Below are 17,859 nucleotides of genomic sequence, written 5' to 3' on the forward strand. Positions count from 1 at the left end.
CCTGTTGAAGAAATAAGTTCATGTGTCCTACAGAAGGACCCACAGTTTGAATTTATCCTCTATATTTCCTATAAACCGGTAATAAAATCAGATTTTGCTTAGATTCAAGTTCAAGGTTTTAGGCAAGTACACTTAGATAGTTCTGTGTTCTTCCCTTTGCCTTGGATAATGTCTGCCAATTATGCCTATTATTAGCGATACTATTGAAACTTCATTCCTGCTTCTTTGGTGGAGAAGATTTCAGGAATCCATATTGGGGGTGTCCCAAGTCATGTTGATTTTAGTGTTTTAAATCATCAGGTCTTTCTCCAAAATCATCCGTTAGTATCATTGACCTATTAGGAAGATGCAGTTTTAAATGGCTTTCTTGTCCCAAGATACAACCTTCTCACCAAGCATTTTATTTCCGATAGAAATAATTCTCTTAAAAAATCTATCTAGACTGTCCACCAAACTCTGAAAAATAGCTAATGTTCTCAGGGAAAAGCTTTCTTTTTGCACCTCAATGCCACATTGTTGAAATCTTGAGTCATACAGCCTGAAAAGAAAGTGTATCTATTCTGACACGTGTTGTTTAATCTGGGTGACCTAGCCTGTCAAGGCAGATTCCAACAGCACGCCACGTCCTCACAGGGACCCAACGTTCTCTCTTCAGGGAAGGGGGCACATTCCCCAGAACGTGTTTTCAGTGCTAACAAAAGGGGACTGGTATAAAAGTTGATGAATAATGAATAAATATAAATTTCTAATAAACTGCTTAAAGTTGTTTATCTGACCAGATTTTGTTTCTGTGTTTGTTCACAGGAAGAAATCTTTCCTGTTCTCCGCCCTGTACGCTGCCTTCATCTTTGGTGGTCGGCACCTAATGAACAAGCGGGCCAAGTTTGAGCTGAGGACGCCGTTAGTGCTCTGGTCTCTGACCCTTGCTGTCTTCAGGTAGGTTTTCTTTCATTTTCCTAATACTGTCCGTCCTTTTCATGGCTGAAAGAAGCAACAATTGAACATTTTCTGTTTACATCACGTATTTTTGATTATTGAGGACATAAAATAAAGCCGTGTCCAGAGAGAAAGCCAACCTGATGTGCCACATTATACTCTGTCTCTTATTTGGAGAGCGTTCAGGCCATCTCCTTTCTTGTCCAAACTGCTCATGCAGTAATCCACTTTGTCTCTGAGGACTACAAGCAATGTGTCAGTTTCATTATTTTTGTTTCATAAATATAGATGAAGGGCTAAATGGAAAGCCGCACCAGGAAACTGTTGAAATCTGTGGTGGAGTAGGGTTGAAATGGGATGGGCATGCTGTTACTGACTGATACTTAATCAAAAAGCGGCACTCAAGCATATGACCCAGTACTGGACACCTGTCTGTGTCAGTGTCACTAGACCAGAGAACGCTTTTGTTCTGCGTCCCCAGAAGCACCCTCCACCGCACTGCCTGAGCTGATGGCGGGTGTGTTTATGCAGCCAGCTCTTGCTTTTTGTATCGGGTAGAACTTGTCCTAGAGGCTGTTGGGACCAGGTCTGGTCTCTTCAGGGCCATCTGCCAGCCAACATTCAGACACGTTCCTGGAAGCTTCAAGGAGCATTTTTAGTTTTGTAATTTTTGGTGATCTAGGCAATCACAAGACTAATTAGCACACAGCTGGTGTCAAAACGGGTGCCAGAATTTACCTACGGCGCCAACAAAGCCACCTGTTCTTTCTGTGTTTTGCTTATCAAAACCAGCAAGTTTATAACGAGGCTTGGGATGAGGGGGGTGGAGGGAACAGATGTAGATACACCACAAAATAAAAATCTATTCATTTTAGTAGTGTTTAAGAATATTTATTTTTATTTTTTCACATTATATATCAACGGTTCTACCATGAAGCAGAAATCGATGGCATCATTAAAAGCCTCACCAGTCACTTAAGGCTGATTAAAGATGATCAGGCAGGAAAGGACTTTCAACAACTCTGATGCCCTGTACGTTTCCATTATGTCAGGTCCCTGCATCTAAACACTCACCTCCTTGCTGCTGCTGACCGTAGTCGACCCAGATTTCGGTGCACTTTGTAAGGTGCTGTGTTTGAGGTGCTCATGATTTGGGTCCGTCACTAAAGACCTCTGCCATTCCAATCTGTATCAGGGCGTGATTCTCTGGAATACAAAGTAGCATTTTCATTTTTATGTAAATTTGAGATTCACAGAGTATGCCTTGACCAAGTATTTTGATATTTGAGGGAAAAATTATCTTCAGTCTAATGATGCCTTTCACCATTTTATAGAGTTTTTTAACATCCCCTAAGCCTTTATCTTTTGTTTTTTAAAATTTTAATACACATAAGCAGAGAGCAGAGCACAAGGACCCCCATGCACCCATTACCTTGCTTAAACAATTAGCAACACTGGGTTAATCTTCCTTCATCCACATCCCTACCAGCTTCCCCCTTCCCGCATATTATTTGGAAACAATACAAACTGAAATATTTCTGAATGAAATGCCATTTCTAAAAGTTAAGTACTCATTTTTAAAAACTGACCAAAGGATCATTATCTCATCTAAATTAGTAATAATTCTTTATTCTTAAGTGTTAAGATTTCCCCAATTGTCTCATAAATGATTTTTTTTTTTTTTACAATTTATTTTTAAGAATCTAGATCAAAACAAGATCCATACATTTTTCTTGGTTGATTTAACTTAAAGTTTCCACCTTCCTCTCCCTGTGTCCCTCCCCCAACCCCATCCATCCTTTGAAGAAACCAGATCATTTGCCTCTTAGAGTTTTGCCTAGGGTGGATTTGGCTGACTGCATTCTTCTGGCCCCTGCATCCTTATCTTTGGCAGTTAGATCTAGAAGTTCGGTTATACTCAGGTTTAACATTTGACAAGAATGTCTGTAAGAAGGAACTTGCCTTCACCAACTATTCAGTTATCCCAAAGTATGCATAGTTATTACAGCAAAGGCAGGATAAATGCTGGACTCCGGTCATATTTAGCGGTTTCAAAAAAGAAACTGTATTCAATTACATAGCATGTGAATAATAACATTTTTTTCTTGAGTATCATTATGAACTCATGGAATTATACTTTATGTGTCAATGATTTTGAGATGAATTTGATTTTGATATATTTTAGTCCGTTGCTATTATTCTTTTTTGATGCTGAATTGTCCCGTCTTTGGCCAGTGGGAGGCTGACATTGGCCCCCGAAACCTTTTCACATGCCCTGAGCGTTGTTTATGGCTTGATTTTGGTTGCCAGGTGAGGGATGACAAGATGATTCAAGGCCAGGTGTGTGGTATATTCCTTGTCTAAAACTGGGATCAGCTATTTCTCCAAGGATCTGTAGTTTCTTTGGAGGAGGGGAGATGGTGTTTAGAAACCACTGTCTGAGTACTAGAGGTGGGTGTGGGTGCCAAGGTACTTCTTATTTCCAGGGCTTTCTGAGACCAGAAATAGAAAAATTTTTTTTTTTTTAAAGAAATATATCTGAGTTAGTACTGATCCTTCTAGTTCATATTTACGACTAGAGAGTTTTTACTTCATTAACTTCTTATTTCTCCTTCTTCCCATGCCAGAATCGAAGTTCCCGATGTCAGCCAGTAATTACTCATTTACTTTATCCTACAATGCATATGCCATAGTCAGCAATACTTTATCTTTTTTAGATTGACAAGTTCTTCTTGTTTTCTCTTCCGTTTCCTTAATTCTGTTACTTTACTTCCTTCAGAGCTATATTTTGTATAAAATTTTAAAAACCAGAACTATGTAGAGGAGTCCAAACATGGACAGGTTAGAGTCTTGTAAAAATTGACCATAATATTCTAATCAGGAATCTGGAAAACATTGATAATGGAATTCTGTGGTTGTATTAACTGAATATGGTTCCACATTAGGAAGAGTATATTGAGGTTCCTCTATGTGTAAAGAACTCTGATTGACAATGCATTGAATGAAAAAGGCTAATTACAGAATGATATTTTTTATATAGTGTTTATGTAAATTTTACTCCTAGACACAAAACATCTATATGTTGTTGATTAATACATTTAAGCATTTGTAAAAGTATCTAAAAAGGTACTAGAAGAAAGTATACTCAATTCTTACATCTGTGGAAGGGCAGAGAGGACGTGCTCTTATGGAATGCCCACTATACTAGCAAATAAAACAGAAAACATTTCTGTGCTTGTAGAGCTTGGTTCTAGTGGGCTGGCAATTTAGAAATAAAAAGGAATTAAATTTTTTCTGTGATCTGTTGTCTTCTTATTCAAAACAAAGGGAGCACATATAATAATGTTGACAAATTTCAATTCTGGATATAGGATGTTTATTATTCTTTGTGATTTTCTGCATTTAAAGCATCTTCTAAAATATACATACATGTACATAAATGATCTCACACAATTCTAGAGAATCTCAAGCGATAGTTGCTATTTTTATTTTGGAATCGAAATATCTTTTAAATGGGGGGCTGGCCCAGTGGCGCAGCAGTTAAGTTTGCATGTTCTGCTTTGGTAGCTTGGGGTTCACCGGTCCGGATCCCAGGTGCAAACCTACACACTGCTCATCAAGCCATGCTATGGCAGGGGTCCCACATATAAAATAGAGGAAGATGGGCACGGATGTTAGCTCAGGGCCAGTCTTCCTCAGCAAAAAGAGGAGGACTGGTGGCAGATATTAGCTCAGGGCTAATCTTCCTAAAAATATACATACATATCTTTTAAATGAAGTTGATATAAAGCATCAAAAATAAGCTCTTCTCACAAACATCAATGTTTTGTTGAATATAAATAAGAATGTTCCTATTTTGGTCATATAGGATAACATCATTATTACAAGGATATGTTTTTGTAGAAAATTTTGAATGACTGGTACCTTACTATAATTCACAAATTTTCAAATCCATCTGTAAAGGTTCTAATTTAAAAGTTTAGAAATTCCTTGCTCAGGGGGCATTCTTATATTAATGGTCTGTGTCTACTCCACTTCCCCCATCTTTGCCGCTACAGGATATGATATTGTCGATTTGGAAAAAGAAGGAAAGAGAAAGAGAACCAGGCTTTTCAGTTAGAGGAATTAGAAATGGTGGGAGGAGAGGAACAGTAAGGAGTTTTTTTTTGGAAAATCGCTGAAAAGATGATTTTTTGTGTATTTTGCTGCTTAGGAATAATTTCTTTTCCCCAACTTCTCAAGCTTGCCCATTAGCTTTTTACAGTAGCCCAAGACCCAACTGTGACTGATTTCCAGATGCCATACGCTGTTTACTCATGAACTAAGATAACTGAGATGGGAGTTAATTTGAATACGCAGAGTCCTTAAGCAAAAATTAAAACCTTGTTTACTTCAGAAAGTGATGGGGTCTTTTTGTATAGTTTGGTAAGAATTACCTGTGGAATATATTTCTTCTTTATCTTTGGATGTTGACTAAACATGATAGCAGTCTTCACATAGGCTGTACACAGTTTAATTTATTGAAAGCTTTCATAAGTTTTTTTGGTTTTTTTAAAAATTTTATTGGGCTTATAGTGGTTTATAACATTGTATAATTTCAGGTGTACATTATTGTTTATCAATTCCTGAATACACTTCATCGTGCTCACCCCTAGTTGTCTAATTTTCATCCATCACCATACATATGTGCCCTTTGTCACTTTCGCCCACTCCCCAACCCCCTTCCCCTCTGGTAACCACTAATCTGTTCTCTTTATCCGTGTGTTTGTTTATCTTCCGCATATGAGTGAAATCATGCAGTATTTGTCTTTCTCTGTCTGGCTTATTTCACTTAACATCGTACCCTCAAGGTCTATCCATGTTGTTGTAAATGGGACAATTTTGCCTTTTTTATGGCTGAGTAGTATTCCAGTGTGTGTGTGTGTGTGTGTGTGTGTGTGTGTGTGTGTGTATGTGACATCTTCTTTATCCATTTATCTGAAGATCCTTTATCCTTTATCTATAGAAGGGCACTTGGGTTGCTTCCACATCTTAGCTATTGTGAATAACACTGCAGTGAACATAAGAATGCATAAATCTCTTTGGATCATTGATTTCAAGTTTTTTGGATAGATACCCAGTAGTGGGATAGCTGGATCATATGGTATTTCTATTTTTAATTTTTTGAGGAATCTCCATACTGTTTTCCATAGCGGCTGCACCAGTTTGCGCTCCCACCAGCAGTGTATGAGCATTCCCTTTTCTCCACATCCTCTTCAACATTTGTTGTCTTTTGTCTTGGTGATTATAGCCATTCTGACAGGTGTAAGGTGATATCTCATTGTAGTTTTGATTTACATTTCCCTAATAATTAGTGATGTTGAGCATCTTTTCATGTGTCTGTTGGCCATTTGTATATCTTCCTTGGAAAAATGTCTGTTCATATCCTCTGCCCATTTTCTGATCAGGTTGTTTGGGGTTTTTTTGTTGAGTTGTATGAGTTCTTTATATATTCTGGAGATCAAGCCCTTGTCTGATAAATGATTTCCAAATATTTTCTCCCAGTTGGTGGGTTATCTGTTCATGGTTTCCTTTGCTTTGCAGAAGCTTTTTAGGACTACTTCTGATGTAGTCCCTTTTGTTAACTTTTTGTTTTGTTTCCCTTGCTCAAGTAGACATGGTATTCAAAAAGATGTTGCTAAGACCAATGTCAAAGAGTGTACTGCCTATATTTTCTTCTAGGAGTGTTATGATTTCAGGTCTTACATTCAAATCTTTAATGCATTTTGAGTTAATTTTTGTGTATGGTGAAAGATAATGGTCTACTTTCATTCTTTTGCATGTGGCTGTCTGGTTTTCCCAATACCATTTATTGAAGAGACTTTCTTTTCTCCATAGTATCTTCTTGGCTCCTTTGTCAAAGATTAGCTGCCTGTAGATGTGTGGTTTTATTTCTGTGCTTTCAATTCTGATTCTTTGATCTGTTTTTCTGTTTTTGTGCCAGTACCATGCTGTTTTGATTACTATAGCTTTGTGTAGTACGTTTTGAAGTCAGGGATTGTGATGCCTCCAGCTTTGTTCTTTTTTCTCGGGATTGCTTTGGCTATTCGGAGTCGTCTGTTGTTCCATATAAATTTTTCAATTGAAAGCTGTCAGAAGTTTTGATGGAGTAGATAGAATATGATCAACTGAGTTTTCCCCAGGCCTGCAATGGATTCCTTTCATTTGAGAATGATTTCTCCGGGGTTTTCTTGATGGTTTCTCCCCATTACCCAAAACCCCCCTCCCCTTTTCAGATCCAAACCACCAGCTTCTGGTGTCAATTAGTCTTTACTAATATGATGGGTAATGAGACAGTGCCCTCCTTCCAACCTACATGCCACCCAACCTAAGGGTATGCATTCCCTGATTTGATGAGATCATTCCATGTGGCATTTGACCTTAGATGTTTGAACATTTCCTTAAGGTAAATACAGAGAAAAATTCTGGTAATTTGAATTAGTAAATCCTTTAGATGAGATTGTTCCTCATGGCAAATAGCATCAAACACTTCAAGGTGCCTTTTCTTCTCAGACACTGCTGAGTCATTAAATCATGCTGCTGTGATATCTCGGCTGGGTTACTACAATTGATTTGTAAAGGACTCTGTGTATTTATTTAATAACTCCCAATCCTTCCAGATTGGGTACAGATGTGTGTGCTTCTGATTTAAGCAGCCTTTACCCAGTATCTGTCCGGCAGTGTTTTCCGTTCATTGGCAGCATAGGGAGTTCCAAGGAGCCTTCTAGGTCTCTGAGCCAGAACAGGTCAAACAGGGTGTCTGGTGAGTGCACATTGGAATAAGATAATTACTTTGGGCTGCATCTTTATAGAAGCCAGTATCACACTTTCTTCGAAGTGCTTACTTCCATGTCGTGGTGATTCACTCCAACCTCAATTGTTTTATGCTTTATTTGTAGAAAGCCAGATGTTCCCGTACTTTGAGTTTGATTTCTCACCTCATTATTAACCAACAGTTTTCCCTGTTGAAACTCATTTTTATTTCCTGGCCGTATTTTTATTACGTCATTAAATTTAATCATCTGCTTATGTATAAAATATATTCAAGATTAATAGAAAATTACTTTTTTTCTTGAGTGAGGTTTTCATGAACAAAGTGTTTAAATATAGCACGGGAGACATTCAGAAAAGGATGTTAACAGTGAACAGCAGCAGGTGAATGGTATTTAATCAAAGCTACATGTGATTTTATACACACGTCAGTATTTAATATCTGAAGAATTAGTAGCAATTGTCTTATTATTTTTAAGCCAACAAATACATAATTTAAAAAAGAATGGAAACTGTTTAGATGAAGAAAATATAACATTTTAAAAAACCCATATTAAAGGAGTAAGTACATTATTGACCTGTAAAATGGTGAGATGTTGAAAATGACAAATTTCAGAACAATTAAATCCATTTATACCCAAGCACCTCGTGTCTAGTATTTTCTTCGGTGGTTGCCAAAAGTGGTCCCTCTTAATCCACAAAGGACAACATTATAGACAATGATTCCCACCATATTAATGATATAAAAGAAATGGATACATAAACTATAAATGTCATGGGAGAAAAGCTCCTATTTTATTAATAACAGGTTATAAATTTTGCATTTTTAAATGTAGCACCAAAAGGGCAAAAGTAACCAAGCAAGAGATCCCTCTAGAAAGCATAAGACTGAGCGGTAAAAAAGCAAACCTCTGAATCACACTGGGAGGGTGCTACCGTGTATGAAAGGTGAATAGCCCATAAATTAACACTGCCTTTTATCTCTTAACATATATGCAGCAAAAGTATAAAAATAGTGTTTGAAAAGTTCAGGCTAGTGATTATGTCTGTTTCTGGGGAGGCAGGGACAGTGACGGGATCAGAGAGGGTCCCCAGGAGGCTTCACAGTAAGTTTTTATGTCACTACAAAGAAGTCAAACCAGAAAAACGATAAAACTGTACTTGATACAAAGTATAGATGGCAATTTTAAAAAGTTGAAAGCAAATAATGAAAAAAAGTCAGTTTTTCAAAATAAAAGTTAGCAATCATGGTCATATCATAAGATTCTGACAACACGCTGGCGTACATTGAATACAGCAGCCTATATCAAAACACAAACTTTGTGCCCTGTTGATCCTCACAGCTGTCCCCACATAATGGAAGATTCATAGTTAGAATTAGGAATGTTTTTTGTTTCTCTTTTCCGACAAGATCCTGAGTTAAGTGTGTATGTGTAGCTGAAAAGATAATTTGGGGACCTTTCTTTTCTTTTCTGTCCATTTGTTGTTCAGCTCTTGAAGACTCTATCATTGTTAATGTTTCCATCTTATATGCAGATATACGGGCTGGTAGGCAACTTGTAGACAGATGGAGGTCAGATATTGCTCATTTAAATTTTGTTAATCATCTCACTTTATCAAAATGTTTTATTTTTATGTTTAGTCTATTTGAAAATGTAAAATATGACCTTATCTCTATCACTTCTTTGTGCCTTCCTTCCTCTCTGGCTTTTGTGTCATTTTCTCAAGGAACCATAGAAGTCATTTAATGTTTGATTCTGATGCCGTATTTAAATTACAGCTTCTATCTCATTTTTTAAACTGAAACTAATGGATATATAGAAAAATCTTTCCTTCTGAAGGCAAGATGTATAACAGGTTTGTTTTTAGAATCATAGATTTTTCTCAAAAAAAATTGTTGGGACGTTTCCTTATTGAGACATAAAACAGCTGAGACCAGGAATAACACAGCCACCAGACTACACAGTTGTTTCCAAGGTCAGGTCACAGGATGACAGCAAAACACACTTTGTTTCCCTTTGCAGCAAGAGAAATGTGAAGCATCTACACTAAATAAAAAACCCAATAAACAATCAAGGCAAAAAGCTTAATAAACAGTAAAAGAAAGTAGATCAGCTGCCATTGGAAAAATAATCCAGGCATTTACTGAGGTGTCCATCAAGGAAGGAAGCTAATCTGAAGGACACCGTGCTAACGTCTTCATGAACGGAGATGACAATGTCTAGTCTGAAAGATCATGGCTTTCTTCAGCATTTTGAGTTGTATGGGAATGCCTTTCCACCTGAGAGCTGCCAGGACACCCTCCACACTTCTGCTCAGTGTGAATATCAATTTTGTGGTTCTGTTAACCTGTACGCGCAGCAGACGACTACCAGACACATCACAGCTACAGGCTGAGGAAAACTCTCCCCACTGGCCCCTCCCCAACTACGTGGGTGCACAGCACACACACCTACACCCTTCAGGTGTTCTCCCAGCTCCCTGGGAATTTATTCGATCCTCCTGTTTTCAGATACAACTCAAGTAAAATGCTGCTTCAACTAGCACCTTACATCAGAGGATCCAGCGCCAAGCCAGAGCATGCGTGATTCTCCCGTCCACTCTTCAGGAGCCATAGGGGCATCAAGGGGAGGTCACAGAGAGGAGTTGTATGACACAGGCTACTTCATTTAGCACTGCGTTTGTGTTTTAGATGTCTAAAACTGAATCCTTGGGCAGAATAAGCTGTAGTCTAAAATCACAATAAAGTGACACTAATTGAATAACTTGACTCCTTTTGAAAAACCAAGAGCACTAATAAAGATATCAAATGTCAACTCCCTCTCTTTTAAAAGTAAGATAGAGGGGCCAGCCTGGTGGCGTAGTGGTTAGGTTCTCACGCTCTGCTTCTGCAGCCCAGGGTTTGCAGGTTCGGATCCCAGGCATAGACCTAGCACGAAAAAACAAAGGAAGATGGAGCTCATAAACTGAGATCTATGCATCCTGATTTGCTCTGAACAGTCTCAGTTTTCTTCCCATTGTCTCAATGTAATTATTAATATATCCCTTTTCACTCCCCAAAATGGCCCAATTTGAACAGTGAATGAAATGGCTATTCTATTTTTAACCCACTGAGAAATTGCGTTCGCTCAATAAAACAGAAAAAGGAAAAATACAATCATTTGCCAACTTAGCCCTAACAAATCTGTATTTTTAGTGTTGACCTCTCGTAGGAAACTGGCTCTCCCAGCTGTAACCAAACCTTTGACATATCATCACTCAAATTTAAAATATTCACACCAGATCCCTTTTTTATAACCCTTTAAAACATCTCAAAATTTATCACTATTTTGCTAGCGAACATCTTTAAGTCATTCAAAATATACAAATAACTCTTTCAAGCAGTCACCAAGTTGTATAACTCTTATTAAATATCTGGAGCAGCTGTCTACACCTCTGCATTTCCATGCTGGACTCTCCAGTCATGGCCTTTATCACTTCACATTTCAGTATTGCACCCAACGATTGCTGCCTCCCAAATGTTTCTTCTGTCTAAGCTTCTTTACATGCCGTTATCATTTCCCCATATAAACCTTAACTGAAGCTCCTTTGCCTATAAGTTAAAACGTTAATCTGTCCATAAAAAGTTAGAATCTTTTCTTGACTCATCTTTCATCACTGCCCGATGCAAACTTTCCATTCAAGCCGGCATATGTCTGATCATTGCCTGCAAAACAAATATACTTTGCCTGTCCTAATTTCTATCTTGGAACATGGTATCTCCTTCTCTTTCTCCATTCTTCCTCCATTTTCTTTTTCTTTAAGTCTTAGCCATCAGTTAGACTTAACTTAGAATGCCATCTCTATAAATGCACCTCTGGTCATTTCAGCCTGTATCTCAGTTTCCACCGAACTTGTGGTGGAAACTGTGTTGCTGTGTCACCAGCTCAGGCTATATACTGCTTACCCACGTACCTCCCAGTAGACCAAATGGGTTCCTTGAGGCCAGAATTGTGTCTACACCTTGCCAGACACTCAGTTCCTGAATTAATGAATGAAAAATCCCACACTTGGCCAGTTCTCCAGTCACATGCAATTGGCGTTGTCAGTCATTTCACTTTTTCATCCTTTATATTTCTTGTATCAACCACCTCGGACAGACCCCAGTCCAGTCTTCATCTGGGTTTCATCAGGCTTTACCTGTCAAAGTGCAGACAGGCTTCAAGAAATCTGGAAAAAACAAGAAGTAACAATTGCTGGTGAGGATGTGGTTCAGAAAAGGGAACCCTTGTGCACTGTTGGTGAATATAAATTGGTGCAGCTTCTATGGAAAATAGTATGGTGGTTCCTTAAAAAATTAAAAATAGAACTACCATACAATTCAGCAATTCCTATTCTGGGTATTTATCTGGAGGAAATGAAAACACTATCTCAAAAAGATATATGAACCCTCATGTCACTGCAGCATTATTTACAGTAGCCAAGACATGGAATCAACTTGAGTGTCCATCTCTGGGTAAAGAAAATGTGAGATAGATGGATAGATATCCTGTGGAATATTATTCAGCCATAACAAATAATGAAATCTCGCCATTTGTGACTACATGGATAGACTTGAGGGCATAAAGTTAAGTGAAATAAGTCAGACAGAGAAAGACAAATACCATATGATCTCACTTATATGTGGACTCTTTAAAAAAAAAAAACCAAACTCATACATACAGAGAACAGATTGGTGATTGCCAGGAGGTTGGGGGATGGGTGAAATGGGTGAGGAGAGTCAAAAGGTACAAACTTCCAGTTATAAAATAAATAAGTCCTGGGGATGTAATGTATAGCATGGTGACTCTAGTTAATAATACTGCATTGTGTATTTGCCAGTTGCTAAGAGAGTGGATCTTACGAATTCTCAGTGTAAGAAAAGGAAATTTGTAACTACACGTGGTGACAGACATTAGCTAGACTTGTGGTGAACCTTTCACAATATATACAAATATCAAATCATTGTGTTGTGCACTTGAAACTAGTATCACATTGTATGTCAATTATACCTCAGTGAAAAAAAAGGGGGAGCTGGGATTGACGTGATGTCATTGCGGGAGACTTCCTTGTTACTCCTTGGTACTCTGCCCTCTGCTTCTCGTCCTCTCCCCGCTCCTGCCTCTTGCTGTTCCTTCCACCTACTGGTAAGGCTGCTCCCTCAGAGCCCTGGCACGTGCCCTCCCTCCGCTCAGAACACTTCTCCCCCAGATATTCTAAGGCTTCTCCCTCACCTCCTCCAGATCTTTGCTCACGCCTCACCTTCTCAGTGGGACCTCCCCAGCTCCCTCTCTAAATCTCAGCATTCCCACCCTCACTTGTTACGGCCATGGCCAGATTTATTTTTCTGCTTGGCCCATACCCCTTGCTAGCCGGCCTGTGTCTTACTAACCGTGTTCATTCTCTCCTCCTCCTGCTGGACTCTGAGCTCTGTGAGGACCGATCTTCCGCTGTGTCTCTAGGACCCAAGGAGGTGCTCAATAAATATTGATTTATGTTTTAATTGAAAAGGGAAATGAACAGAGGAGACTTGTAGACAATTGTTAGGAATTCTCCTTTCCTTTTTTGGAAAGTCTTTCTTCTAAAGAGGGAAATAGGAAAATTTTTCTGCTTTTCCCTTGAACCCAGGAACTACCAATTAGTATTTCCAAGAAAATAATCATTGGATTAATGATGTCGAGGCATGGTATCTTGCTTGTTTTTTTAAGATAAGAATGTCCATTATGAGGGAGAATTCTGAGCTCCTGTAGAGCAGGCTCAGTGAGGGGCAGCCAGGCGTCACCCTGCTGTGCAGGTGGCACTTGGGGCTGTGGCACTTGGGGCTGTGGCCCCCAAGGGCAGCCCGGCCCCTCCTTAGCTTATGGACATTGCAGGTCTCTTTGCTGCTCCACACTTGCCTGGTTTATCATTTTCCTTCCAAATTAAGAAAAAAATCTACTCGTAGTGTAATGATCTAGTCCAAATTGAGTGAAAGTTTACAGTTCATGGCAGTTTGTTATAAATGTAATAAGTACAGAGAACGCAGACCACTGCCTGTGATGCACGGAGAGACCTGTGGGCTGATGGACACACAGGCAGACAGCCTGCCCCCTCGGCAGAACTGTGGGCGGCTTGACCGCATGCCCTTGTGCGCCCTGGGAAATACTCTCCAGGAGTTATTTTTTTCTTAGAATAATTTCTTTTTCTAGTTATAATAGTGAGAATTCTCCATGCATAAAACTGAGCCACAGAAAAGCACACACACCAGGCTTTTCCTCTCACCACTCACAGGTCTTGAGTGTTAATAATTTGGTGCATGCCCTTTCAATAATTTAATGCTATGTTTGAGATTCTTTCATTATAATTTTAATGCTCTGTAATCCGATTAATAATATCTGCATTTGGAAAAAATAGACTTCAGTAATAGATTTGCTTTACAGGTACTATAACTTGAAACAGCTGACACGTAAGATAGTTTAAGTCATTTTACCTATATGAATTAGTATTTAAATAGCTGGACTACTATAGCTTTTCTGAAACTTGGGTGAGAAATAACACGAACATTCTCAAAGAGACTGCATGGTCATTTAGGATGTAAATTTAATAATCCCTGAAGCATTTGTTAAGGATTATTTTGAGTTAAGACTGAGTTAAGGATTACTGTGCTTATAAACGTCCTGCGTTACCTCTCAAATTCTTAAATTAGCCTTCTTGTTTAACAGGGTTTAAAAAAAAAAAAAAACTACAAGATTTTGAACAAAAAATTGAACCCTTAAAAAAATCTTCAGACCTAATGTTTTATGAAATTGCTTAATTGCCTAATACGGAATGCATCGGCTGATGCTGACATCCGTTGTTAAGCTGAGGTAACCACAGCTGTAGATTGGCTGAAGAGAATATGAAATTGAATCACATGGAAAAGTACTGGAAGTCTGTCCTGGAGGGACCCATCAGCAAGCAGAGAGTTAACTGCAACATTGAGAAATGAAACTTCCTTCCCTTCGTCGTCCACATGTCCCCATGGCGTGGACAGGAGAGGAGGACTCTAGGAAAGAAATGAGATCAGGGTTCAGTGAAAGAACACTGGTCACTCATCCTGGGGTTACCCACTGTTGTTAGATGAAGAAAAAGCATCCTCCAAAATAGAATGCCTTGCCCGTGTGAGACAACTGCTGCAGGCCCCTTCTGACCTCAGTCTCCAAAGTATGGGCAGTTCTTTCGTGAAAACTATCAACTTTTATTCTCTGTATTTCAACCAAGAACTTCAAATAGTAACTGCTCATCTTTTTTTTTCTTTTTTTTTTCTTTTTTTTTTTTTGCTGAGGAAGGTTCACCCTGAGCTAATATCTATGCCAGTCTTCCTCTGTTTTGTACATGGGGCACTACCACAGCATAGCCACTGACGAGTGGTGTAGGTCCGTGCCCAGGAACCGAACCCCTGGCTGCCGAAGCGGAGTACACCAAACTTAACCAATAGGCCATGGAGCCGGCCCCCCGTTCATCTATTTGTGATGATGCTGTGGAATTGACAGGTTGCCCAGATCCTACTTGATTTTGCATGTGAAATAGGGGCCCAGTTTTCTCCCTTGTTACCAGTGATTTTTTTAGCCAGTGCTACCAGTAGTTGGATTAGTTTAATTGGTAGCAAGCTCTCCTTGGAACTCATTTCCTACCATTTGTTTAAAAAAATTTGCAAGTGGAAATTGGCAGGGGCTGTTTGTTCCCCTCTTATCATCGTCATCTATGACTAAATTGTCATGCTTGCTGGAGGCTGCAGTACCCAAGCCATCCTCACTGTATTCATTGTTACCCGTGACATTTCTTACTGTTTCCAGAACCCTGGGATTTAGAATCAAATCTATATAATTAAAATGATTGATTTGGGCATACTACTTCATTGCTCAAACACTGCATTTTTCCAACAACATAATAAAGCCATGATTCTCTTTTACTCCTTTTACTTCATTGCTGATGGTACAGTGATGAGCAAAGAGGAGGCTTTTGGTGTCTTTTTTGTTCTGAGAAGTGCATGAGTGTCAGTAACTTAGACACGGATGTGCAGGGTGATTGAAGTAGCTGGGAGAGGTTATTCTTTGGTTCCAGGTATTTATGTTAACCCAGAGCTGGAGCAGAAATCTTCAATACAGCTTAATAGAATTGCCTATGACTTGAAGAAATTATGAATCATTAGCAATTCAGAGTTGCCTTGTGCAGAAGGCAGGGATGTGGGTTCTCTGAAAGCAGTTAGCTTTAAATTGGACTTCATACTAGTGAAAAAAAAAAATTCAGAAGGGTCCAGGGCAAGCCCTTGGAGCTAAGACAAGTAGAGCTGAGAAGAAAAATCTAATTTCTGCCTTTTAAAAAGAACATAGTTAGGGCCCAGCCCAGTGGCATAGTGGTTAAGTTTGCTCTCTCCACTTCAGTGGCCCCAGGTTTGTGGGTTTAGATCTCGGATGCAGACCTGGCACTGCTTGTCAAGCCATGCTGTGGTGGCACCCCACATAAAATAGAGGCAGATTGGCACAAGTGTTAGCTCAGGGCCAATCTTCCTCACACACACACAAAAAAAACCAAAACAACAAAAAAATAAAAATAAAAAAACATAGTTAAAACTCTAGAACTTTTCCAGTCTTGAGCAGGCAGCCTTGCTCAGAAGATTTCGTCTTAACTTCTCCAACAGCTTCTTGCCACCTCTTACAGTTTTGCAGAGACCAAATTTATCTCTGATCACACCTAAGCATGAAGGAATCTCACTTGAGTGTTCTCCAAGCTGCTGGTCAACACCTCCAGGACGGATATGAAATCTTCTGAGCTCCTTAAGGACATAGATCCTTACATTCCTAGAGCAGAACCAGGGTAATATTTGAAGTCATTCAAAGTAAAGGCAAATGCACACTTTCTTGCCTATGTATTTCTTATCTTAAATTCATTATGTCTGTTCCTTCCATCTTTGCCTGGCTTGTGACAATCTTACGAGTCCTCTTTCCACCACCCCTGTGTAATACATTCCGTACACACTCAGCTAAGATTACTGATGGAACTGGATCCGAAGTTAGTTCTAAAGAACAAAAGTCAAATTCTCTTTGGCGTTTCAAAAAGGACTACCTCCTGTGGCCAGTGAAGAAGGAACTGTGTCACTCCTGTTCTGTATCTCCAGCTCAGCACAAAGTATGATACACAATTATCTCAAATCCATAAATGCCAGCTTGGAGAATATATCTTACAAGCAATTTGCCCTATCCTTACGTGCAGAATGCTGTTGGTGCAGGGCACGCATTGCATCTTTTTATGGTTGACAGAAATGAATAGAGGGCACCCCTCCTACTTCTCTTCCTCCTGGACAGAATGTTCCCGTGTAGATAAATGGTAATGATAAACAATAAATCTTGCTTCTCAGAAGGACAGGGGAAATGTCACCCAGCTCCATTCACAGTCTAAACCCTCACCTCTGCACGTGATTTAAGCAATGTTATGTGAAATTAGGGAAAAAAGATTTGAGAGAATTTTGGTCTTTGACCTAATAATGTCACACTAACAATAGATGTCCTTCATGGTTGTTCATTAGGTCCCTGGTACTGTACTTAACTCTCTTTACAGATATTGTCTTACCTCAATTTCACAGCTGTCTTGAGGTGTATACTTCCTCACTTTACAAATGAGAAAACAAAGGCTCAGAGAGGTTTAAGTAATTTTCCCGCAGTCAAGTCTAGACAATAAAATCTAAAGCCTGTTCTGTTATATGCAAAGAAAACACAGGAACCTCCTATGTGCTCTCTGGATACCTGAGCTACTGCTCTCCTCCTCCTCTTTGTTTTCATTATCATCAGCCTCATGGCTATCCTGCTCATCATGCAGCCCTGAGGTCTTCTGAGTAGGAGCACTACGTCTGGAACGTTTATGACTTGCTGTCTTGATGCAACAGTGACACTCGCAACAATGAACAGCTTTGACAGGAGAAAAGTTGGCCCGTCTAATCAAAAGTTCTAATTGGTCAAGAAGCTTGCATAACCCACAGACAATATTAGCATCCAGTGGCCTGATCTTCTGCCTGCATCTCAACAAAAGGCATGAGATCTCTTGGGAGTGAACTTCATCAAAGTAATATTTGCTAGAAGG

General features: G+C 39.2%; 1 protein-coding gene across 1 annotated transcript in view; it reads left to right on the forward strand.

Annotated features, from left to right (window-relative positions):
- ELOVL6 (ELOVL fatty acid elongase 6) overlaps positions 1 to 17,859 on the forward strand; it is a 134,519-nt gene that overhangs the window by 86,150 nt on the left and 30,510 nt on the right. Inside the window, exon 3 of the mRNA XM_008539516.2 lies at positions 805 to 936. Within this exon, the coding sequence (XP_008537738.1) occupies positions 805 to 936 (132 nt within the window). The remainder of the gene's footprint in view (positions 1 to 804; positions 937 to 17,859) is intronic.

Source organism: Equus przewalskii, chromosome 2 (assembly GCF_037783145.1).
Source record: "Equus przewalskii isolate Varuska chromosome 2, EquPr2, whole genome shotgun sequence".
Classification (NCBI taxonomy): Eukaryota; Metazoa; Chordata; class Mammalia; order Perissodactyla; family Equidae; genus Equus; species Equus przewalskii.